The following is a 24,285-nucleotide window of genomic DNA, read 5'->3' as shown; positions in this document are numbered from 1 at the left end:
ACTACCGGTTTTACAGTACCTCTCAGCACGTCATAAAGAAAGGTGCGAGTAATTTACATGAGCGGTTGCACAACAGCAACTATTACTAGGATTCATCACTAGCATTATATCATAGAGATATTTTAAGCCATTTCGACTTATTAACAGTGAATTAAGAACTTGATATCAGTGGCCAAATGTCATGGACTCCAGTTCCAAATTCCAGTCTGCTCCTTCCTATTCTCACTCTGCTCGTTCCTATTCTCAAATCCAGTTTTTGTGTTGGACAGATCTCTCGGTTTTTAACTTCGGACTTTGTTTTGACTGTGTGTTAAGGATTGCACCTTGGATTCTGGTTAATAAAGTTTCTGCATTTGGATCCATTCTGTCCAGTCCCATTACACTTAATAAAACAACTGCTCCACTTAGAAAGATGCAAGTCAAAACACAATTGACCTTGATCTGACAGGATCAGATAATTACTTTGCTGAGTATCAGTGACCACTAGCAGCAATGATCTGCAAGCAGAGTTGCAGTCAAATATAAGGAATAGCACAGATGTCTACATATGCCACGTTTCCATGGAGAAAACTGATAGGTTAAATGAAGTGACTGACCTTGAATCTAGTGGAGGGTGCATGTGCTAGTGTTCACCATCCCAGATTCACACATGAGTTGTGCCCTGTCACACATGAGTTTGGCCCATAAATGCCCATAGAGGCCAAAGATGGGCCAAAGCACCATTCACAAGTAATTGATTCTCGTAGTTTTTGAAGATATCATAGGCATACTTAAACTAAAACTAGTGACAGTTCCAAAAGCATTTTGCCCATATTAATGGATTCTAGAATTGAAAGTCATTTATTATTTTTGCTCTCATCAGTAATATTATTATTATTATTATTATTGCTGTTGTTGTTATTGTTGTTGTATAATTAATTAATGTATTTATTTCTTTTTCAGTTCATCATACTGACTATTGACTGGATAATTGTGTATCCACCATCATACTACGTTCCAATAAGGGTTTCATGAATGTTTGGAGCTGCATGTCTCTAACTACAGTCCATGTTTTTGCATGCTGACTAAAAACAATCCAGCTGTGTGACATGAGACAAAAATATTTCATAGACATATATTAACTTTTTTGACAGATTTAAATATTTTTCATATAAACAAATGATGTTCTGAGGAATATAGTAATAAAACTCTACAACGCTTCTGTTTTTTGTTTTGTTTTTTCAAAGGAAGCAACATGATATTATAGTCATCATAGTCCTTCATACAGTCTATTACATTCTACATAAAAACAACATTTATAGAAGAGAGATGAGTGTTTATTCAAAATTAATCCTGTCTAAAAATTTCAGTCTCAGCCAACGTTCACTGTCTTTAAAGATCCCATACAGGTTCACTGCACTTGAATCAGAATTTATGATATGACTGTTGGCCCCATGACACCCTGACATGAGTTCATGGCTTGTTTTTGATAATGGCATTGGCTGATCCTGCAAATCGCCTCTCCTGCTGAGAGCATCAAGGTCACTAACCTTATCAGACTGTAGCATGAGAAAAGTTCACCAGTCAACTTCAAACTGTGTTGGGATAAAGAAAGACATTATCATCAGGGGTCCTGTTAATGATATGACTTATTAAACCAGTGTCTAATTTTATTTGTAGAAAGACACATTAAAATATGTAATTCAGCTGGTCCAGAATGCCGCTGCTAGAATTCTGACCCAAACGAAGAAGTTTGATCACATTAGCCCTGTCCTGGCTTCCCTTCATTGGCTCCCAATTCATGCAAGGGCAGATTTTAAGGTCCTCTTATTAACATATAAAATTTTACATGGGCTTGCGCCTTCCTACCTGTTTGGCTTAATTACACCCTATAACCCCCCTCGCACCCTGCGCTCTCAAGATTCTGGATTATTAGTCCTTCCAAGATTTAAAAAGAAGTCCGCTGGCAACCGAGCCTTTTTCTACCGCTCTCCCTTCCTTTGGAATGGTTTACCTAAAGAAGTTAGAGAAGCAAATTCTCTCAATACCTTTAAAACAAGACTAAAGACTTACCTATTTTCTCGAACTTATGCATGATATAATTTTGATTTGACTTTGTTATAGACATGTAAAGCCCTTTGAGACTATAAATAGTGATATTGGGCTCTAAATAAATATTATTATTATTATTATTATTATTATTATTATTATTATTATTAATTGACAACCTTTGGTGTAGTTAAAAAGCCACTGAAAGTGGTTTTAATATTATTTAATGGCCTGCTGAAATGAGATGTAAGAAAAGGGTGAGCATCAGTTTTGGTGACTTTCTTGGCTGTTATAACTCTTGGAACATGGAGATGATCTGAGTGCAGGTATTCCTTCACAATGTGTTGACTGTTAGCAAAGCAGCTCACTTTGATCCAGAAAACTGTGCTTCCTGGGAGCACTTACCATGATGTCATAATTGAAGATAAGGGTGGGACCAGGTGTACATGCAATCAAATGACATGTCAGTTATGAATGGAATAAATGCTTAAAAATGTTCCTTTCTCCTTACGATTGTTGTGAAATGTTGTATATATCCTTTGGAAAAGCAAATGCTGTAATCTCATTGCGGCAGAGAAATCCAAAAATATTTTCATATGGTTCACCCTGAAGTAGCAGATAACAAACTGCCTATCCTGTATTGCACTGCATCTTTGATACGTCAGTCACGAGAGGCACGGCGTATTTACAAAAGATGGCCTCACACTTCATTACCTGTTCTATCCTGACCAAGGAAAACTGAAGCTCCTCATTTTGGCCGTTCTTCTTGGGTTGAGCCTTGTCCAGTTCAATCCAAACACTAAGAATGGGAGGACTTCCATTGTCCATCTTTTCGAGTGACACTGGAAAGATATCACTGAAGAGTGTGAGCGTGACCTAGCACCAAATGGCTATGGGGGAGTTCAGGTATGTATGGATGATTGTTTTACTGATTTTCTTTGAAGGTAGTGCTTGTGCACAGGCTGATCTTAGTCCCCATCTCACCAAAGCAACTGAGGTAAGTTTAAAAAAAAAATGTATATATAATCCACATTGAGACACAGAGGGAGGTACATCAGTGGAATAGAGATGGTAAACTATGATTATCATAGTGGGTTTACCACAAAGAAATAAATGTCACCGTTGATAATGTCACTGAAATTATAAATACAGTCTCAGCTTCAATGGGAAGGTTAAAAATTTAACAGTTTCCTACTTGTGCAGAATTCATAAAATGGTGGCAGACTTTATGCTGGCTCATCGTTATGATCTCAAAAGAGTAGTATCCAGCCACCACTTGACCTGTAACTTTGTGGATGGAATTGATGTTAAAAAAAATGTGAAATGTATTTTTAATCATATTAACTGATACTGGTCAGCTGTGGGAGGAAAAAATCTTTTTGAATAAGAAAGTAAAACAAAAAGTGTAGGTTTTCGTAGCAAGGTATATGCACCGATTATTTATAAAGTTTTTTACAGCTATTTTGATGGTACTACCAAACCTGTGCCCATCAGCTTAGATTTGGTCAGCAGAACTATTTAGATCCATAAGTCAGATCCACATGTCACATGCTTCACATTCGGCATGAAATCCCAGAAAAGCTGTTAGGAAAATCAATGCTTCTGGGCAGTGAATGCAATATTGGGTTTAATAAAAGCACAGGGTAAAATCGGTATAAACTTCCATGTACACATTTTGTGATATCAGGATTGGTGCCTCACTCAGGGTTTCAGTGATAATGTGTGTGACCTCCTTGTTTCATGGAGAGATGACTATTACTCTGAACACTACATTTCTCGGAGGCACTTGCATCTCTGGAGACACGGCTGGAACCAAATGCACAGGTAAACAGGTAACAATTGGCATTGATTTTTCTGAAGTAGTTTCCTAAGGATTAGCAACATTGAAGAAGTTCCTATTATTGATGTTCATATCATTTGAAATTACTGTTGGAAATTGTAAGCCTGGCCTAAATAGAGAACCTCTTTATTCTTGTGATATCTTTGCTTGTGTTGAAGTTCCTCTTAGAATGGCGATATGGAACATATATCTTATTCTCTAAAGCATCTTACGCATTACATTGTACAGTTAAGATCCATAAAGTCTTTATATCCACATTCTTTTATATAGATTTTGTAGAAATGAAAATGCCCTGCAACAAATTGAAACTATGAATAAGGAATGGATATGGGACAAATGTATAAGAGGAAAGCCTTATTATGATTGCATCTTTTTAAAATCTTTTTAGACTTTTGAAATTCATATCAAGGTCATTGAATCTATGAACACCTTCCCCTGTATTGTGGCCCTGATGCTTCGTGCTCAACAATGTGGAAGCAATGTCATTGGAGTCCAAAACAAGCTTGAGTTTCTTTAAAAGATGAAAGAGACCAGGGTGTGAATGAATTCAAGGCAGTGCAACTGGGATCAGAGTGGCACACAGGACACAGGATATTATGCTGATTTGAGCAGGGGCCAAATTCTCCCATGATGTTCTGAGATTATTTCAAAATGCCTTTTTTCTCCAGTTTTAGGGGATACAGGCTCAAAGTTATCCCCGTGATATCACTCATTCAGAGAAAGGGCATGCTGTTCACTTCTAAATTCCAGTAAAACAACTGATGGCAAGGGTGAAACTTTTGGAGAGCAGTAATACCTGCATACTAGGGATGTACCCAAATCCAAATACATTATTGTAATGGGAAAGCACAAATAATGCGATGGAAACAGATATTTCTTACCCGAAGCTGCTCGTTATTATTCGGGAAAACAAAACATGATTGACATGTCTGTGCGTCAGCCATTATGTTTCTTCAAATCGATTCATTGTGGATAGCCACAAGATAAAAATGCTCATTCTGTTTACAACATAGCACTTTGAGTTCACTAACTAGTCGTTTCAATTATGACACATTATTGAAAAGTGATGGATTTTCTGTAGTCACCCCTACCGAGTCAGGTGCGGGATCTAGCGACACAAAAGCCTTCAGATACTTCCCCTCTAAAATAACACGTAGCCTCAAATTACAACTTTATTCTCGTAATATTATGGCTTTTTCTCATAAAATGATGACTTTATTCTTGTAATATTATGACTTTTTCCTTGTAAAATTACGACTTTATTCTCGTTGCAGTTTCCTGCAAGTCCGTGTGGTTCTTTCTTCAGAATAGACACAGTTTCTAGTACAATCATTTCAAAGTCCTTATACTTATGATAATGTGGTGCTGATGTGCCAAAGGATTAAGTATTTCGTTATTTGTGAATCTTATACTAAAGTACTACATGCTGTGCTCACTGCTCTGTAAACCTGTGAGGAAAAGAGTGGAAAGAGGAGGCAGTGAGAGGCAGCCCTTTAACAATGTAGCATATGGCATCACTACACTTTGGCTCCTGAAAATTTGATTTGGCTCCTAAATATTTTGGGTTTAAGGAGCCAATGGCTCCTAGATATTTTTTTTTTTTTTTTTTTGCCTCAAGCCCTGATTTCATCCTGTTTGTTGATGTCTTTAAAAACATCATCTGTGATTATTAGAGATCAGTATACACTATGGGTTAATATTATTTTAGTATATAGGGTTTTTTTGTTCCCTTTAATGCACGCCTGACTTTATTAGTTCATATTATCACTGTAAGTCTTTGCCAGTCAAATTTATGCATTTCATGTTCTATGTGTATGTCTCTTACAGTAGTCAATGGCTGCCTTTTTTTGTAATGGGCTATTCTGATATGTACAGCAGCACTAGCTTGTACATCGCATTTGGTGTGCCTTGGCCACACATATTCTTTACTCATTCTTATCTTAGTTTCACTGTTCTTTACTTAGTACATGACGGTTTGCAGTTTAATCTAAAACTACACAATTTATAATTACAATTTGGTATTTGGCAGACACTTTTAGCCAAAGCGACTTACACAATCCCACAGAAGACTAACAGCCCAACAGATCTGATGTAACCCCTGCTGGTTATGTGTGTTACACAGCTAGGCCCAAAACTGTGTAAGAGCCTGAATCTTGAGGAGAACTGACATAAGTCGTGTGACACAGAGCATAGATTTTAAGTGGGATTTCTCTTTATGGAGGCTCAACTTCCTTTGGATTGCCTAAGGGCTAACATGTGCATTGTACTGTGTTGTACTGCAGTTATTTTCTTAAAAGAAAAAGATGGAGACTACCTTCAAATGTAAAGGGACATTTAGAGAAGCTCCCTTTGTGCGAGATAGCTTGGGCTAAAAAGGTTTTAATTTGCAATTTGCATACAGGGCCGCTGCTGGCCATTTGGGTGCCCTAAGTGTAATTGCTACGTGGTTTGATTTGTCAGGAGCTAGGTCTAGATTTGTGAATACAAGCCAGGAACATTTAACTCAGAAACCTCCCATGCATGCTGGCTTTTTGGCAGACTTTAGTATTTAGTGTCTCGATTTGCTTTTGGCTGTTAGGTTGCGATGCCAGCCTCAAGTAATCTTTTACATTTATTTGGTGGACTTCTGATCTGTCCATTTTTCGTGTAACTAATGTGGTTTGTTAGTTCGCGTTTGCACGTTAATGTTTTGGTGCCCCTTCCGGCACTTGGTGCCCTACACACAGTGCGTGTGTCACGCCGGTGGAGTGGTGCAGGACCCAAGCGCAAGACACGAAGTTTGTGGTGACAAAAAGGAGGACTTTACTTGCAAAATGAAGATAAAAATACAGGTGCAAACTGGAACAAAACCGATAACAAAAAGGTGCAACCTAACAGCATGTATAAACACAAACAACGATAGACAAAGGACAGGTGAAACACATGGGCTTAAATACAAGAGGAAAACTAAACAGGGCTAACATGATTGGATGAAATTAACAAGGGGGGAACGAGGTTAATAAATACAACAAACAGGATCAGGTGAGGGATGGAAAAACACAAGGAACAGGAGCACAAGACATTTCAAACTAAAAGTCCAAAGATGAGGTGCAGGCTGTGACAGCATGATGCGCGTGTACATAGAGATGGGCACAAATACATCAAAAAGTATTTTGTTACATATTACAAATACTTGGTCATCAAATGTATAAAAATAAAATACAAAATACTGGTGTGAGAAAATGTATTTAATTAAAATACGAGTAATTTGTAACTTGAAAATACAAAAATACGTACAGAATTACTATTTTAGGCATTTAGCAGATGTCTTTTTCAGGAGTGATTTACAATAAGCGCAATACAGTAAGCTAATTTCCTAGATCTCTAACTTTACAAGTAGTTGTTTGAGGAAGTGCAACACATTTAGTATAAGAGATTAACCGCTATGCATAAAAATGCCTAAATTTAGCTGTTAGAAATTAAGTTTGTCCTTAAGAACAAAAGTAGCTAGCCTGATTTATCACTAATGAAGGCTTCTATAGGACTAACCACAAGTTGCCACTGTCCCAGACTGTCTGAACATGCTTGTGGCATTAGCTAGAATGCCACTAGCAAGCTAGCAAGTAAATTCACAAGTTTTAGAGCACAGCTATTTACTAATTCCGATAATGACATTCAGGTGAGCAATATCCGATAGTATATTTTACTATATACTTTACCTTATGGCAGTGGTTCTTAACTTTAGACATCAGGGCCTACTGTCCTGCACGTCTTTGTTTTAACTCTTCATTATCACAGTTAATTGAGCTAATCAAGGGCGTAATGATTAATTGATCAGTGGAATTAAGTGTGTCAGTCCTGAGCTCAGGAGAGTTAAAACAAAGACGTGCAGGACAGTGGGCCCCCAGGACTGGAGCTGAGAGCCACTGCCTCAAGGCAATTTGCACCAAGCACCAAAGCAGCTTCTTTCCTTGGGTTACTTGTCATGAGGAAAACAAACAGTTCACAACGAGCGCGCTGGACCCAACAGGATGTGATAGGTTATATTCAGTAACCCTATAGTTATTAGTCCTATAGTAAGCCTTAGGATGAAAGTTCTTGTCTTACTTGAGAATAAAATGACATATTTGATTAAGTATTTTAAGTACTTTAAATGCGCAAAATACAGTCTCTCAAAGTATTTTGTTACAAATTACATCTGATTATTTTCCATTCAGCAAAATACAAATTACAAAATACTCAAAAGTAATTAAATACATATTTTCAATACATTTAACTGAAATACTGCCGATCTCTGTTTAAATGTAGTGGAAGCCCTGTTTACATATGTATTATTGTTGATAATAATTCATATTGTTGTTGTAGCCTTCCATCAAACACACTTATTTTTGCTTGAAACTGAAGTATTGAAATGCTACTGAAACACTGTCAAGAGTTGTGGGGGAAAAAAAAAAAAGGTCTTGCAAAGTCATTGCTGCTGAGAAATCACCAACTGTTTACATTTGTGCTTTCTTGGCTACCAGTTGAGGAGATAACAATTTATTTTTAATTTATTGCACTGAATGTTTGATAAGACAGATCTGTGGTTCACAGTATAAATACAGCAAGTGATCCCACATTACTTTGCCTGTGTAAGGAAAAATGAAACTCCTGATTTTGGCTGCTCTCTTTGGGCTAAGCTTTGCCCAGTTCAACCCAAACACTAAGAATGGGAGAACATCCATTGTGCATCTGTTCGAATGGCGCTGGAAAGACATCGCTGCAGAGTGTGAGCGCTACCTAGCACCAAACGGCTACGGAGGAGTTCAGGTATGTATGAAGAAACACAATTATACAAATCATGTCACGTTCATGTTTGTTAATATTGTTGAAGAGAGAACCAACTGTACCTCATGAAAAATATATCCTTTTAAAACTGCCAACAATTTTGAAGAAACAGGATTGCAGACCAAATTTGCTCTTTCAAGATGTTTCAGTTTGACCTGGAAGCATTTTTTTTTTGAGATGCTGTATTAAACCTCGAGGGGAAATTCGTACTCTGCATTTAACCCATCCGACGCACACACACGCACACACACACCCACACCCACACACCTGCAGAAGTGAGCAGTGAGCACACATATATCCGGAGCAATGGACAGCCGCGCCACAGCGTCCGGGGAGCAGCTGGGGGTAAAGTGCCTTGCTCAAGGGCACTTCAGCCTTGGGTGTTTCCTGCTTGTCCTGGGAATTGAGCCTGCACTTTTCGGTTACAAGCCCACTCCCCTAACCTTTAGGCAAAAGGCTTCTTCCGTCTTTACACACTGTAGTTTCAGGGAGAAAGTGCTTTGATCGTTTTTTAGTTACAATGTAGATGGAGCTACAAAGTGTTGTAAATTCACGCTAAAGTGGTTTTATCAATGCAAGACCTGTACAAAATGCAATAACATTTAAACGATAAACTGTTAAGACAGCACTTATTGAAGATTGTTGTTTATTCTGGATTTCCCTTCTGGCTGAACATTCACATGTTTCAAGAGGCCTGAACAAGTCCTGTATATTATACATACACTCTGTGCCCAGTTTCTTGGGTACCCCACCTCAGTTGCAAAAATGGATAATTCCTAAATAGATAAAGTAGATGGTCACTGAGGGATGCAGTAACTGTTTAAGTGAATGTTAGATTAAGCAAGATAAGTGATCTTAATGACTTTGATTGTAGTATTGTCCTTTGTGAAAGGCACACAGGCACTAGGACCTCAGAAACAGCCATCCTCCCAGGCTTTTCCCACACAAAAGTTTCTAGGGATTTCTGAGAACGGTGGGACAAGCATAAAATATCTGATCAGCCACAGATCCATGGGCAAAGACTGCTTTTTGATGAGTGTGGTCAAAGGAGAATAGCAGGAATAATGCAAGCAAACAGTCAGACCACAAACAGGCAAATAATGGCACTCTAAAATAGTGGTTGTAGAACAGCATCTAAGTCCTTGTCACAGATGGGCTACAGAAGCAAATGATTATGCTAGATTCATATGTTAGGTGTACTGACAGCACTTGATCAATGTTTGAATGCTAATTTTACTGCCACAGTGCACCCATTCATAGTTACAGTTCACACTTTGTCACACAGATCTAACCAACAGGCCAATGTCACAAAGCATGTATTGTCTCAGGATTACCCCAGTAACATGACAGCAAATTCACTTTACTTGAAAAGTTGGTACAGCCTTGAGACCTAAATTCAATGGGTGATCCTTGGTTGGGGACAGAAAAGACATTACGTAGCATGAATATACTGCTATCCAGTACACGAGATGTGTGCATCCTATTAACCTATGACCACTGAGTGTATCTATTGTTTTCTCTGATTATAATATATCCTTGATATTTAAACATACCTTTGCTTGTGATCACTCTCTTCGTTAATACTGTAGATATCGCCTCCCAGTGAGAGCATCAAGGTCAGTAACCCTTTTAGACCATGGTGGGAGAGATATCAGCCAATTAGCTACAATCTGTGCTCCAGATCAGGAACTGAGGCCGAACTGAGGGATATGGTCACTCGATGCAACAATGTTGGGGTAAAGCAAAAGGATTTCCTTTCATGTTGTTATTATCATGTCTTTTCATTTCATTGACTGTTTAAAAATAAAGAAAGAAGATGATGCGCTGAATAATTACTTTTTGCTGTATGGAAGAAAGGAAATGTCACAATTTCCAATCTTTGTCTTTTCATACATAAAAACACATCTGCAAAAAGGATAGACACTCTAGAAGCTAATAATTTTATTAATGTGCTGTTGTAGGTGAACATTTATGTGGACGCAGTCATCAACCACATGTGTGGATCAGGTGGTGGTGAAGGAACACACTCCTCCTGTGGTACATGGTTCAGCGCTACCAAAAAGGACTTCCCCTCCGTATCCTACTCAAGCTGGGACTTCAATGACGGCAAATGTAAAACTAGCAATGGAGAAATTCAGAACTATAATGATATCTACCAGGTGACATACGCTTTTGTTTTTGTCTGTTTTGTGTAAGCAGTTTTTCTTGCAACAGTGGTCAAGCTTTTCCTGTTAACTGAAATGTTCTATTATAAACAGTAGTGGTTAAATTATAGTTATAAACAACCCCCTGTATTGCATTACTCTTAGAAGAACACAGTTATACTTGCTCCAGTTACCTGTCCTTCTCAGTTGGAAAAAGTTTGAAGCAGTTTAAAGTAGTGTAGTTTGGCTAGACAAACATGGTTATCTAGGACAGCTAGCAAAACTCATTCTTTTAAAAAGTCTTGTTTTGGGTGTTAGAGATGTTCATACCACGCAAAAAGTAACCAGTGGACTGTGCTGTTAAAAGGCTGCAGTTGACCGCATATAGCTGGTAGTATTGTTGAACAAAGTTATAGTTACAAATGACTATATTTGTTGACTCAGTACTCAAATTCATTTGTATATAATAACATTTTCTTGCTAATGCAGAGGAGATTACATCTTACAATATTTTACGTTAATTTAAAATGATCCAGTATTAATATTAATTACATTCCATGACGGAACATTTGGAAGTGGTAATGAATATGTCACTGTGGCCCATTTGCACTGTGGACAGGTGAGAGATTGCCGTCTTGTTGGACTTCTGGATCTGGCTCTGGAGAAGGACTATGTCAGGGGGAAAGTGGCCGCGTACATGAACAAACTGATCGACATCGGTGTGGCAGGATTCAGAGTGGATGCTTGCAAACATATGTGGCCTGGAGACCTGAGCAATGTGTATGGCAGACTGAAGAACCTCAACACTAAGTGGTTCTCCTCCGGTTCCAGACCTTTCATCTACCAGGAGGTATATGTTTACCACTCTCAGATTTCTCTACATCAAAAACTTTAATTGCAAGAAATCTAGAAAAACAGCATTGTGTGTTTGTGCGACTTAGGTCATTGACCTTGGTGGAGAGGCCATCAAGGCCAGCGAGTACACGGGACTGGGAAGAGTTACAGAGTTTAAGTATGGTGCCAAACTGGGCGAGGTTGTCCGCAAATGGAACGGCCAGAAAATGAGCTATCTGAAGTAAGCCTTAACAGCCTCTTACATCACGATAAGATGAACAGTGGCTTAAATGAAATGACGCAACAATACTTTCAATCCAAGTGACTGCAGTTTTACAAGCTTGGGTTCTTTTTTCCCAGGAACTGGGGAGAGGGCTGGGGTTTCATGCCCACAGGTAAGGCCCTGGTGTTTGTTGACAACCATGACAACCAGAGGGGACATGGAGCTGGAGGAGCTTCCATTCTTACATTCTGGGATTCCAGGTACCTTTCCTATAAAGCTAAAAGCAATTCATTTCACATATCCAAAGACAAAGTGACATGAATGAGGAGCCTGAAGGATAACTGAGATTGCTGCAGCTCATTTAACAACAGAATTACAAATTCCACTTATATTCACTTCAAAAGAGAGCTTTACCCTCACAGCAATGTGTAAGTCAGCTTTGTGCTCTGTGCAGGCTCTACAAAATTGGCACAGCTTTCATGCTGGCTCATCCTTACGGTGTTACCAGAGTGATGTCCAGCTACCGCTGGACCCGGAACATTGTGAATGGAAAGGTATGTTGTTGTTGTTGTTTGTTTGTTTTTTTGTTTTGTAACATTGAAGGTGAGAATAATAACTTCTATTTATGCATTACATGTGAAAATCAGGTTAAATGATGTTATTCGGTCAAAGACTTCCCTAACTGGTTTTTTTTTTCCCTGAATTGGCTAACATCACTGTTTGAACCTGTAGGATCAGAACGACTGGATAGGTCCTCCCAGCTATTCTGACGGCACCACCAAACCCGTGCCCATTAACGCAGACTCCACCTGTGGAGACAACTGGGTCTGTGAGCACAGGTGGCGCCAGATCAGGTGAGTCCTTCTTTCCCGCTGTCCAGTTTTTGATTTAGTCAGTGTCTGAACCACGCTTTGCTCATATCTGTATAAAACATCTATCTCCAATTTCAATTATTCTCTGTAGGAACATGGTTATCTTCCGTAATGTGGTCAATGGCCAGCCACTCTCAAACTGGTGGGACAATGGCAGTAACATGATTGCTTTTGGTCGTGGCAACCGTGGCTTCCTTATCATCAATAACGACACCTGGTAAGATAACATTTTGCCCAAAATATAATCCTAGGGACAGAATAGCAGGCTAAAATATTTAGTAACAAACATGCAAACCTTGTAGATCTTGAACACATAATTTTGTTCCTGGTCTAATTAAACACATGTATGACCTTCTTGTTTCTCAGGGAGATGACTATCACCCTGAACACCGGACTTCCTGCTGGCACCTACTGTGATGTCATCTCTGGAGACAAGTCTGGAACTAAATGCACAGGCAAACAAGTGACGGTTGGCAGCGATGGACGTGCATACTTCAAGATCAACAGTGCTGAGGCCGACCCCATGATCGCCATCCATGTTAATGCTAAGCTGTAAACTGTGTCACATAAATAAAGCTGCATAAATACAAAACAAAGTGTTCTCCCAAGCCTCTTTAGTTCACTTCAGTTTGATTTTATCCCTGGAGGGTTTTTCTGTGAATGGCAGGATTAGACAGATCACAAATGTTTCAGGAGTCTGAAGTACAACTTGACACATCCTAGTGAAAAAGAAAATAAATCCATAGCTAGGGCCAAGATGATTTTATTTTCAACAAGGTTTCTAAACACCATTCCTAGGGACCAACTAGACAAGAGAAATCAGCTAATTCCTATCGACAACATATTTACTTCAAGAAACAAAAGCTCAATAATCAGTAGATAAATTGAATCAGGTGTGACAGGGATGGAGTAGAGCAAAAATGTTCTGTCTTGTGAGTCCCCATGACTGGAGCTGTCAACTACCGGTTTTACAGTACCTCTCAGCATGTCATAAAGAAAGGTGCGAGTAATTTACATGAGCGGTTGCACAACAGCAACTATTACTAGGATTCATCACTAGCATTATATCATAGAGATATTTTAAGCCATTTCGACTTATCAAGTTCTTAATTCACTGTTAATATCAGTGACCAAATGTCATGGACTCCAGTTCCAAATTCCAGTCTGCTCCTTCCTCTTCTCACTCTGCTCTTTCCTATTCTCAAATCCAGTTTTTGTGTTGGACAGATCTCTCGGTTTTTAACTTCGGACTTTGTTTTGACTGTGTATTAAGGATTGCACCTTGGATTCTGGTTAATAAAGTTTCTGCATTTGGATCCATTCTGTCCAGTCCCATTACACTAAATAAAACAACTGCTCCACTTAGAAAGATGCAAGTCAAAACACAATTGACCTTGATCTGACAGGATCAGATAATTACTTTGCTGAGTATCAGTGACCACTAGCAGCAATGATCTGCAAGCAGAGTTGCAGTCAAATATAAGGAATAGCACAGATGTCTACATATGCCACGTTTCCATGGAGAAAACTGATAGGTTAAATGAAGTGACTGACCTTGAATCTAGTGGAGGGTGCATGTGCTAGTGTTCACCATCCCAGATTCACACATGAGTTGTGCCCTGTCACACATGAGTTTGGCCCATAAATGCCCATAGAGGCCAAAGATGGGCCAAAGCACCATTCACAAGTAATTGATTCTCGTAGTTTTTGAAGATATCATAGGCATACTTAAACTAAAAACTAATGACAGTTCCAAAAGCATTTTGTCCATATTACTGGATTCTAGGATTGAAAGTCATTTATTATTTTTGCTCTCATCAGTAATATTATTATTATTATTATTATTATTATTGTTGTTGTTGTTGTTATTGTTGTTGTATAATTAATTAATGTATTTATTTCTTTTTCAGTTCATCCTACTGACTATTGACTGGATAATTATGTATCCACCATCGTGCTACGTTCCAATAAGGGTTTCATGAATGTTTGGAGCTGCATGTCTCTAACTACAGTCCATGTGTTTGCATGCTGACTAAAAACAATCCAGCTGTGTGACATGAGACAAAAATATTTCATAGACATATATTAACTTTTTTGACAGATTTAAATATTTTTCATATAAACACAGAATGTTCTGAGGAATATAGTAATAAAACTCTAAAACGCTTTTGTTTTGTTTTTTTCAAAGGAAGCAACATATTATAGTCATTATAGTCCTTCACACAGTCTATTACATTCTACATAAAAACAACATTTATAGAAGAGAGATGAGTGTTTATTCAAAATTAATCCTGTCTAAAAATTTCAGTCTCAGCCAACATTCACTGTCTTTAAAGATCCCATACAGGTTCACTGCACTTGAATCAGAATTTATGATATGATTGTTGGCCCCATGACACCCTGACATGAGTTCATGGCTTGTTTTTGATAATGGCATTGGCTGATCCTGCAAATCGCCTGTCCTGCTGGGAGCATCAAGGTCACTAACCTTATCAGACTGTAGCATGAGAAAAGTTCACCAGTCAACTTCAAATTGTGCTTCAGATCAAGTTGGAATTGACTGGAAGTGAAGAATATGGTCACTCAGGAAAACTGTGTTGGGATAAAGAAAGACATTATCATCAGGGGTCCAGCTGATGCTATGACGTATTAAACCAGTGTCTAATTTTATGTGTAGAGAGACACGTTAAAATATGTAACTGACAACATTTGGTGTAGTTAAAAAGCCACTGAAAGTGGTTTTAATATTATTTAATGGCCTGCTGAAATGAGATGTAAGAAAAGGGTGAGCATCAGTTTTGGTGACTTTCTTGGCTGTTATAACTCTTGGAACATGGAGATGATCTGAGTGCAGGTATTCCTTCACAATGTGTTGACTGTTAGCAAAGCAGCTCACTTTGATCCAGAAAACTGTGCTTCCTGGGAGTACTTACCATGATGTCATAATTGAAGATAAGGGTGGGACCAGGTGTACATGCAATCAAATGACATGTCAGTTATGAATGGAACAAATGCTTAAAAATGTTCCTTTCCCCTTGCAGTTGTTGTGAAACGTTGTATATATCCTTTGGAAAAGCAAATGCTGTAATCTCATTGCGGCAGGGAAATCCAAAAATATTTTCATATGGTTCACCCTGAAGTAGCAGATAACAAACTGCCTATCCTGTATTGCACTGCATCTTTGATACGTCAGTCACGAGAGGCACGGCATATTTACAAAAGATGGCCTCACACTTCATTACCTGTTCTATCCTGACCAAGGAAAACTGAAGCTCCTCATTTTGGCCGTACTTCTTGGGTTGAGCCTTGTCCAGTTCAACCCAAACACTAAGAATGGGAGGACTTCCATTGTCCATCTTTTCGAGTGACACTGGAAAGATATCACTGAAGAGTGTGAGCGTGACCTAGCACCAAATTGCTATGGGGGAGTTCAGGTATGTATGGACAATTGTTTTACTGATTTTCTTTGAAGGTAGTGCTTGTGTACAGGCTGATCTTAGTCCCCATCTCACCAAAGCAGTTGAGGTAAGTTTCTAAAATAAAATGAAATAAATTATATGTACATATAGATGTGCATTGCACTGATTGCAGATTAACAGTGATTGCATTAAGACATATATCTTATATGCAGGAGAAAGCACCCGGATATATACTTTAAAATATTATTTTTATATGTGAAAACAAAAGGGCACATGGAGGTGGTGTAGTTGCTATTCTCATAATTTTGGATCTCAGATACTCCGTTTATTCAGTAAACATCACCATATTTTCCACAGTGAGGCACAGAGGGAGATACATCAGTGGAATAGAGATGGTAAACTATGATTATCATAGTGGGTTTACCACAAAGAAATAAATGTCACCATTGATAATGTCACTGAAATTATAAATACAGTCTCAGCTTCAATGGGAAGGTTAAAAATTTAACAGTTTCCTACTTGTGCAGAATTCATAAAATGGTGGCAGACTTTATGCTGGCTCGTCCTTATGATCTCAAAAGAGTAGTATCCAGCCACCACTTGACCTGTAACTTTGTGGATGGAATTGATGTTAAAAAAAATGTGAAATGTATTTTTAATCATATTAACTGATACTGGTCAGCTGTGGGAGGAAAAAATCTTTTTGAATAAGAAAGTAAAACAAAAAGTGTAGGTTTTCGTAGCAAGGTATATGCACCGATTATTTATAAAGTTTTTTACAGCTATTTTGATGGTACTACCAAACCTGTGCCCATCAACCTAGATTTGGTCAGCAGAACTATTTAGATCCATAAGTCAGATCCACATGTCACATGCTTCACATTAGGCATGAAATCCCAGAAAAGCTGTTAGGAAAATCAATGCTTCTGGGCAGTGAATGCAATATTGGGTTTAATAAAAGCACAGGGTAAAATCGGTATAAACTTCCATGTACACATTTTGTGATATCAGGATTGGTGCCTCACTCAGAGTTTCAGTGATAATGTGTGTGACCTCCTTGTTTCATGGAGAGATGACTATTACTCTGAACACTACATTTCTCGGAGGCACTTGCATCTCTGGAGACACGGCTGGAACCAAATGCACAGGTAAACAGGTAACAATTGGCATTGATTTTTCTGAAGTAGTTTCCTAAGGATTAGCAACATTGAAGAAGTTCCTATTATTGATGTTCATATCATTTGAAATTACTGTTGGAAATTGTAAGCCTGGCCTAAATAGAGAACCTCTTTATTCTTGTGATATCTTTGCTTGTGTTGAAGTCCCTCTTAGAATGGGGATATGGAACATATATCTTATTCTCTAAAGCATCTTACGCATTACATTGTACAGTTAAGATCCATAAAGTCTTTATATCCACATTCTTTTATATAGATTTTGTAGAAATGAAAATGCCTTGCAACAAATTGAAACTATGAATAAGGAATGGATATGGGACAAATGTATAAGAGGAAAGCCTTATTATGATTGCATCTTTTTAAAATCTTTTTAGACTTTTGAAATTCATATCAAGGTCATTGAATCTATGAACACCTTCCCCTGTATTGTGGCCCTGATGCTTCGTGCTCAACAATGTGGAAGCAATGTCATTGGAGTCCAAAACAAGCTTGAGTTTCTTTAAAAGATGAAAGAGACCAGGGTGTGAATGAATTCAAGGCAGTGCAACTGGGATCAGAGTGGCACACAGGACACAGGATATTATGCTGATTTGAGCAGGGGCCAAATTCTCCCATGATGTTCTGAGATTATTTCAAAATGCCTTTTTTCTCCAGTTTTAGGGGATACAGGCTCAAAGTTATCCCCGTGATATCACTCATTCAGAGAAAGGGCATGCTGTTCACTTCTAAATTCCAGTAAAACAACTGATGGCAAGGGTGAAACTTGTGGAGAGCAGTAATACCTGCATACTAGGGATGTACCCGAATCCGAATACGTAATTGTAACAGGAAAGCACAAATAATGCAATGGAACTAGATATTTCTTACCCGAAGTTGCTCATTATTATTCAGGAAAACAAAACATGATTGACATGTCTGTGCGTCAATCGATTCATTGTGGATAGCCACAAGATAAAAATGCTCATTCTGTTTACAACATAGCACTTTGAGTTCACTAACTAGTCATTTCAATTATGACACATTATTGAAAAGTGATGGATATTCTGTAGTCACCCCTACCGAGTCAAGTGCGGGATCTAGTGACACAAAAGCCTTCAGATACTTCCCCTCTAAAATAACACGTAGCCTCAAATTACAACTTTATTCTCATAATATTATGGCTTTTTCTCATAAAATTATGACTTTATTCTTGTAATATTATGACTTTTTCCTTGTAAAATTACGACTTTATTCTCGTTGCAATTTCCTGCAAGTCCATGTGGTTCTTTCTGCAGAATAGACACAGTTTCTTGTACAATCATTTCAAAGTCCTTATACTTATGATAATGTGGTGCTGATGTGCCAAAGGATTAAGTATTTCGTTATTTGTGAATCTTATACTAAAGTACTACATGCTGTGCTCACTGCTCTGTAAACCTGTGAGGAAAAGAGTGGAAAGAGGAGGCAGTGAGAGGCAGCCCTTTAACAATGTAGCATATGGCATCACTACACTTTGGCTCCTGAAAATTTGATTTGGCTCCTAAATATTTTGGGTTTAAGGAGCCAATGGCTCCTAGATATTTTTTTATTTTTTTTTGCCTCAAGCCCTGATTTCATCCTGTTTGTTGATGTCTTTAAAAACATCATCTGTGATTATTAGAGATCAGTATACACTATGGGTTAATATTATTTTAGTATATAGGGTTTTTTTGTTCCCTTTAATGCACGCCTGACTTTATTAGTTCATATTATCACTGTAAGTCTTTGCCAGTCAAATTTATGCATTTCATGTTCTATGTGTATGTCTCTTACAGTAGTCAATGGCTGCCTTTTTTTGTAATGGGCTATTCTGATATGTACAGCAGCACTAGCTTGTACATCGCATTTGGTGTGCCTTGGCCACACATATTCTTTACTCATTCTTATCTTAGTTTCACTGTTCTTTACTTAGTACATGACTGTTTGCAGTTTAGTCTAAAACTACACAATCCTACAGAAGACCAACAGCCCAACAGATCTGATGTAACCCCTGCTGGTTATGTGTGTTACACAGCTAGACCCAAAACTGTATAAGAGCCTGAATCTTGAGGAGAACTGACATAAGTGGGATTTGTCTTTAAAACAATAGTAATAATTCTAATCATTTTACAACATTTATACTTTTCTGTGAACTGACAATGAGAGCACTGGTCCACTTCAAGAAACTAGGAAACGCTATGGAGGCAATTCAAAGGAAGGGCTAACATGTGTACCGTACTGTGTTGTACTGCAGTTATTTTCTTAAAGGAAAAGATGGACACCACCTTCAAATGTAAAAAAAGACATACTATCAAATGAACATTTAGAGAAGCTCTTTTGTGTGAGATAGCATGGGCTAAAAAGGTTTTTATTTGTAATATACATATGTACTATAACTGATAATAATTGATTTTGTTGTCATTGCTCTTCTTTAAACAGACTTATTTTTGCTTGAATTTGAAATATTGAAATGTTGTTGTAATACTGTCAGGAGTCTTGCAAAGTCATTGCTGCTGAGAAATCACCAACTGTTTACATTTGCTTTCTTTGGCTACCAGTTGAGGAGATAACAATTTATTTTTAATTTATCACTCTGAATTTTTGATAAGACAGATCTGTGGTTCACAGTATAAATACAGCAGGTGATCCCACATTACTTTGCCTGTGTAAGGAAAAATGAAACTCCTGATTTTGGCCGCTTTTCTTGGGCTGAGCTTTGCCCAGTTCAACCCAAACACTAAGTATGGCAGAACATCCATTGTGCATCTGTTCGAATGGCGCTGGAAAGACATCGCTGCAGAGTGTGAGCGCTACCTAGCACCAAACGGCTACGGAGGAGTTCAGGTCTGTATGAGAGAGAATCACTGACTGAGGCAAAATGAATGTTCCAGATGACTGGGGACTGATTTTAGGCATACATAGACTTATGCAATGATAAATAGAGCTTTTCACGTCCAATAATAGTTTTCTTTAGGAGAGGTAAGTCCATACAAAATTGGTGTATTATAGGATGTGGGGATAAGTGCTTGGATCAATGAGTGTCAAGAGAAAAAAAAATGTACTACACTGAAAATGCTTCTAACGATCTACGCCTAAACAGAGTTTATAAAAGTTGTATAGAAAAAGGCTGAGTATTTATTATTTAACCTCTCTAAAATTCCCATGTCTAGCTGATGTACACAATGTCTGCTCACTGAGCGTGAAATTCTGAGAAACCCTGACATGTTTTCACTTTTTGTCTGTGTTAATGGTGTTGATTGAACTCACAGATCTCTCCTCCAAGTGAGCACATCGTCCTCAACAACCCCTTTAGACCTTGGTGGCAGAGGTATCAGCCAATCGGCTACAAACTTTGCTCCAGATCAGGAAATGAAGCAGAGTTGACGGATATGGTTACTCGATGCAACAATGTTGGGGTAAAGAACGTCATCATTATGTTAGGATTAGTGAAACGGGTGCCTGATTTCAGGCCTGTGGAGACATGTATTATTGGTGGAAAAAGAAGTCTCAGGCTTTTGTGTAGTTTTTGACACAAAATAATTGAGGTTGTCGTCATTTGTGTTATGTGATCGGTGGACATCTTTGGGAACAGTGTAGAAAATGGCAGACAAAAGAAAAGAATGTTTTTTCAAACCTCTTTTCTTCTTTTCATTTTTTATTACATTTTCTGTGTAAATTGTTTCAAAAACATGTTCAGCATATAAATATAGAGTGTGCTGTGTCGGACATACATAACTTCAGATCTTCTCTTACATGCTATTGTAGGTGAACATTTATGTGGACGCAGTCATCAACCACATGTGTGGATCAGGTGGTGGTGAAGGAACACACTCCTCCTGTGGTACATGGTTCAGTGCCAACAGAAAGGACTTCCCCTCTGTACCCTACTCAGGCTGGGACTTCAATGATGGCAAATGTAAAACTAGCAATGGAGAAATTCAGAACTATCATGATATCTATCAGGTGACATATACTTTTTATGTCTGTTTTATGTTAGTAGCTATTTTTGCAACACTAGTCAAGCTTTTCTTACTAGGTGAAAGGTTCTATTACAAGCAGTGATTAAATCATAATTATAAGGAGCCCCTTTTATTACATTGCTCTTAGAAGAACAAGGCTAAAGTAGCCTCTAGTTACCTGTACTTCTCAGCTGGAAGTTTAAAGTAGTATGGTTTGACTAGGTGACCTTGTTTATCAAGAATAACATGATTCATTATTTTCAAGATTCTTGTTTCATGAGACATCTTCGTACCATACCAAGTTACTGTTATAAATGACTGCAAAATATATAAACATGGTAAGCTGTTTCTCTGGGGTGGAACTAAGGGAAAGGTGAATTACATTGCAATTAATTAGATTTTTTTTCATAGATATGGAGATTACATTGTAAACAACCATTACTTTATGCTAATGTAAAATGAATCAGTGTTAATGTTAATTAGAAACAACTAAAGTGAAAATCATTTGGAAGTGGTTACGATTATATCACTGTGGCCCATTTGCACTGTGGACAGGTGAGAGATTGCCGTCTTGTTGGACTTCTGGATCTGGCTCTGGAGAAGGACTACGTCAGGGGGAAAGTGGCTGAGTACATGAACAAACTGATCGACATCGGTGTGGCAGGATTCAGAGTGGATGCTTGCAAACATATGTGGCCTGGAGACCTGAGCAATGTGTATGGCAGACTGAAGAACCTCAACACCAAGTGGTTCTCCTCCGGTTCCAGACCTTTCATCTACCAAGAGGTACTTTAGTACTCCTCTCAGATTTAGTTTCGTTCATTTTTTTTATTGATAATGTGGAGTCTGATGTAGAAAAATGCCTTTGTCTGCACGTTATACATGTGTGCGTTGTGTGGCTTAGGTTATTGACCTTGGTGGGGAGCCCATCACGGCATCTGAGTACACGGGACTGGGAAGAGTTACTGAGTTCAAATTTAGTGCCAAACTGGGCGAGGTTGTCCGCAAATGGAATGGCCAGAAAATGGCTTATTTGAGGTATGCCATGATGTGTCGTCCTATTCAATATGATAATATTATCCAGCAACTGGAATCTACAAGACTTTGCTTTCCTTAGGAACTGGGGAGAGGGCTGGAGTTTCCTGCCTTCAGATAAATCCCTGGTCTTTATCGACAACCATGACAACCAGAGAGGACATGGGGCTGGTGGAGCTTCTGTTCTCACATTCTGGGACTCCAGGTATCAATACGAGACAGTGAATTACACTTTATTTGTCATTTCTAAAGCGAGGATCTGAAAAAGAAAGAACCTTACAGGCTTTCAAATTTGCTTGCCATAAATCCACACAGCTGAAATTTCTGCTTGTCTTGTCAAATCTGTCCTTAATACACCAATAAATTCTAAAACCTTGCTGCCCCTTTTAGGATGTATAAGATGGCTACAGGCTTTATGCTGGCTCATCCTTATGGTGTAACCAGAGTGATGTCCAGCTACCGCTGGGACCGCTACTTTGTGAATGGCAAGGTAAGGATTTGCATTCTACACTGATATGAAAGTTGAGAATTAACTGTGGAAGTAATTAATCACTGAACAAATCCAATAAAGATCTACATATTAGGAAAAAACTAAAACTAATCCATATAGACAAGATCAAAAATTCACAATGTTTTGAAACCTGCTTTTGACCAGTTGGTCAGTTGATTCTAATGTTTGTCTGCTTTTGCTCTTTTATAATGCAGGACCAAAATGACTGGATGGGTCCTCCAGCCTACTCTGATGGTACCACCAAACCTGTGCCCATCAACCCAGATACCACTTGTGGAGACAACTGGGTTTGTGAACATAGATGGCGCCAAATCAGGTGAACCTTTCAGTTCTACCAGTCAGAACTTTATGAAGCACACATGCTTTACATCATTCTGTAATCCCTGTAGTACAAATGTTTTCATTAAACATGGTTGAATTTATTTTGAATAGGAACATGGTTATTTTCCGTAACGTGGTCAATGGTCAGCCATTTTCCAACTGGTGGGACAATGGCAATAATCAGATTGCTTTCAGCCGTGGAAACCGTGGTTTCATTGTAATCAACAATGATGACTGGTAAGGAAAATAAAAATGAATTTGAGGAATATGTGAAATATTTAGTCGTGATAAAAAAATAGGATGCTAGTTAAAGAATAGGTGAAATAAATTAAGTCTACATCAATAAGGAAATATTCCTTTGTATCAGATGCTAATGAAAATATGCAAATCCTTGTTTCCTAGGGAGCTGAATACGACTCTGAACACTGGCCTTCCTGCGGGCACTTACTGTGATGTCATCTCTGGAGACAAGTCTGGGTCCACGTGCACAGGTAAACAGGTGACAGTTGGCGGTGATGGACGTGCCTCTATCAGGATTAGCAACATGGATGAAGACCCATTTATTGCCATCCATGCTGACTCTAAACTATGAAATGTTTATCACCTCACTCCAATAAAACAGCATCACTCAAAACATAATATTCTCTCACCACTCTTTATTCTGCTGAGATTTGGGCTAATCCTTAGCATCAGTGCATCTAGTTCAAGAGACAAGGGATTCAGTAATCAATAGATAGTTGACTCAGGAATGGAAGTGCAAAAATGTGCTATAATGTTGGTTCCCAGGACTGCAACTGAGAACCACTGGTTTAGAGAATAAGATTTAATAAACTTAATAAATAAATTCAAAAAATGAGTCTTGTCTGATTCATGACATAGTTTTGCTTTGTATTTGTGTGATAAAACAATATAATATAAACAGTTATAAACAGTGCATATTTGAAGCCTACAGTCTTTAATGATTGTTGGATGAGAGAAATTTGTTGGATGAGAGAAATTTCTTTGTGGGAGCTGAGTTTGGCCTTCTACCAACTAACACTTGTTGGATGCACTGTTACAACGATGATTATTTAGACTCATCGTGGCATTTGGTCCTAGCTGTCCTCCTTTCTAGATCT

General features: G+C 38.3%; 2 protein-coding genes across 2 annotated transcripts; both read left to right on the top strand.

Moving 5' to 3' along the window:
• The first annotated feature begins 8,488 nt into the window (after positions 1 to 8,488).
• Positions 8,489 to 13,322, top strand: LOC115822059 (pancreatic alpha-amylase-like). Its single transcript, XM_030785705.1, has 10 exons — positions 8,489 to 8,656; positions 10,264 to 10,410; positions 10,636 to 10,833; positions 11,438 to 11,668; positions 11,760 to 11,893; positions 12,013 to 12,135; positions 12,330 to 12,429; positions 12,608 to 12,729; positions 12,839 to 12,964; positions 13,114 to 13,322. The coding sequence occupies exons 1-10, from the start codon at positions 8,489 to 8,491 to the stop codon at positions 13,301 to 13,303; spliced, it is 1,539 nt and encodes a 512-aa protein (XP_030641565.1). The 3' UTR covers positions 13,304 to 13,322.
• A 6,695-nt stretch (positions 13,323 to 20,017) lies between these two features.
• LOC115822060 (pancreatic alpha-amylase-like) lies at positions 20,018 to 23,767 on the top strand. The gene is made up of 10 exons (XM_030785706.1): positions 20,018 to 20,185; positions 20,611 to 20,757; positions 21,107 to 21,304; positions 21,856 to 22,086; positions 22,205 to 22,338; positions 22,418 to 22,540; positions 22,726 to 22,825; positions 23,041 to 23,162; positions 23,279 to 23,404; positions 23,570 to 23,767. Exons 1-10 carry the CDS (start codon positions 20,018 to 20,020, stop codon positions 23,757 to 23,759), a joined length of 1,539 nt encoding a protein of 512 aa, XP_030641566.1. The 3' UTR covers positions 23,760 to 23,767.
• The last annotated feature ends 518 nt before the right edge of the window (positions 23,768 to 24,285 follow it).

This window comes from Chanos chanos, chromosome 10 (genome assembly GCF_902362185.1).
Source record: "Chanos chanos chromosome 10, fChaCha1.1, whole genome shotgun sequence".
Lineage (NCBI taxonomy): Eukaryota > Metazoa > Chordata > Actinopteri > Gonorynchiformes > Chanidae > Chanos > Chanos chanos.
Note: the sequence above shows the minus strand (reverse complement) of the source record. Positions and strands in the feature narration are given on the sequence as shown.

Bases quoted from the DNA above. Each gene is read 5' to 3' on its own strand.
- LOC115822059 (XM_030785705.1), top strand. From the start codon at position 8,489: ATGAAACTCCTGATTTTGGCTGCTCTCTTTGGGCTAAGCTTTGCCCAG. The intron at 10,411-10,635 runs GTAAAGCAAAAG...GTGCTGTTGTAG, and splicing joins CTCGATGCAACAATGTTGGG to GTGAACATTTATGTGGACGC. The intron at 12,730-12,838 runs GTGAGTCCTTCT...TATTCTCTGTAG, and splicing joins CACAGGTGGCGCCAGATCAG to GAACATGGTTATCTTCCGTA.
- LOC115822060 (XM_030785706.1), top strand. From the start codon at position 20,018: ATGAAACTCCTGATTTTGGCCGCTTTTCTTGGGCTGAGCTTTGCCCAG. The intron at 21,305-21,855 runs GTGACATATACT...CACTGTGGACAG, and splicing joins ACTATCATGATATCTATCAG to GTGAGAGATTGCCGTCTTGT. The intron at 22,087-22,204 runs GTACTTTAGTAC...TGTGTGGCTTAG, and splicing joins GACCTTTCATCTACCAAGAG to GTTATTGACCTTGGTGGGGA.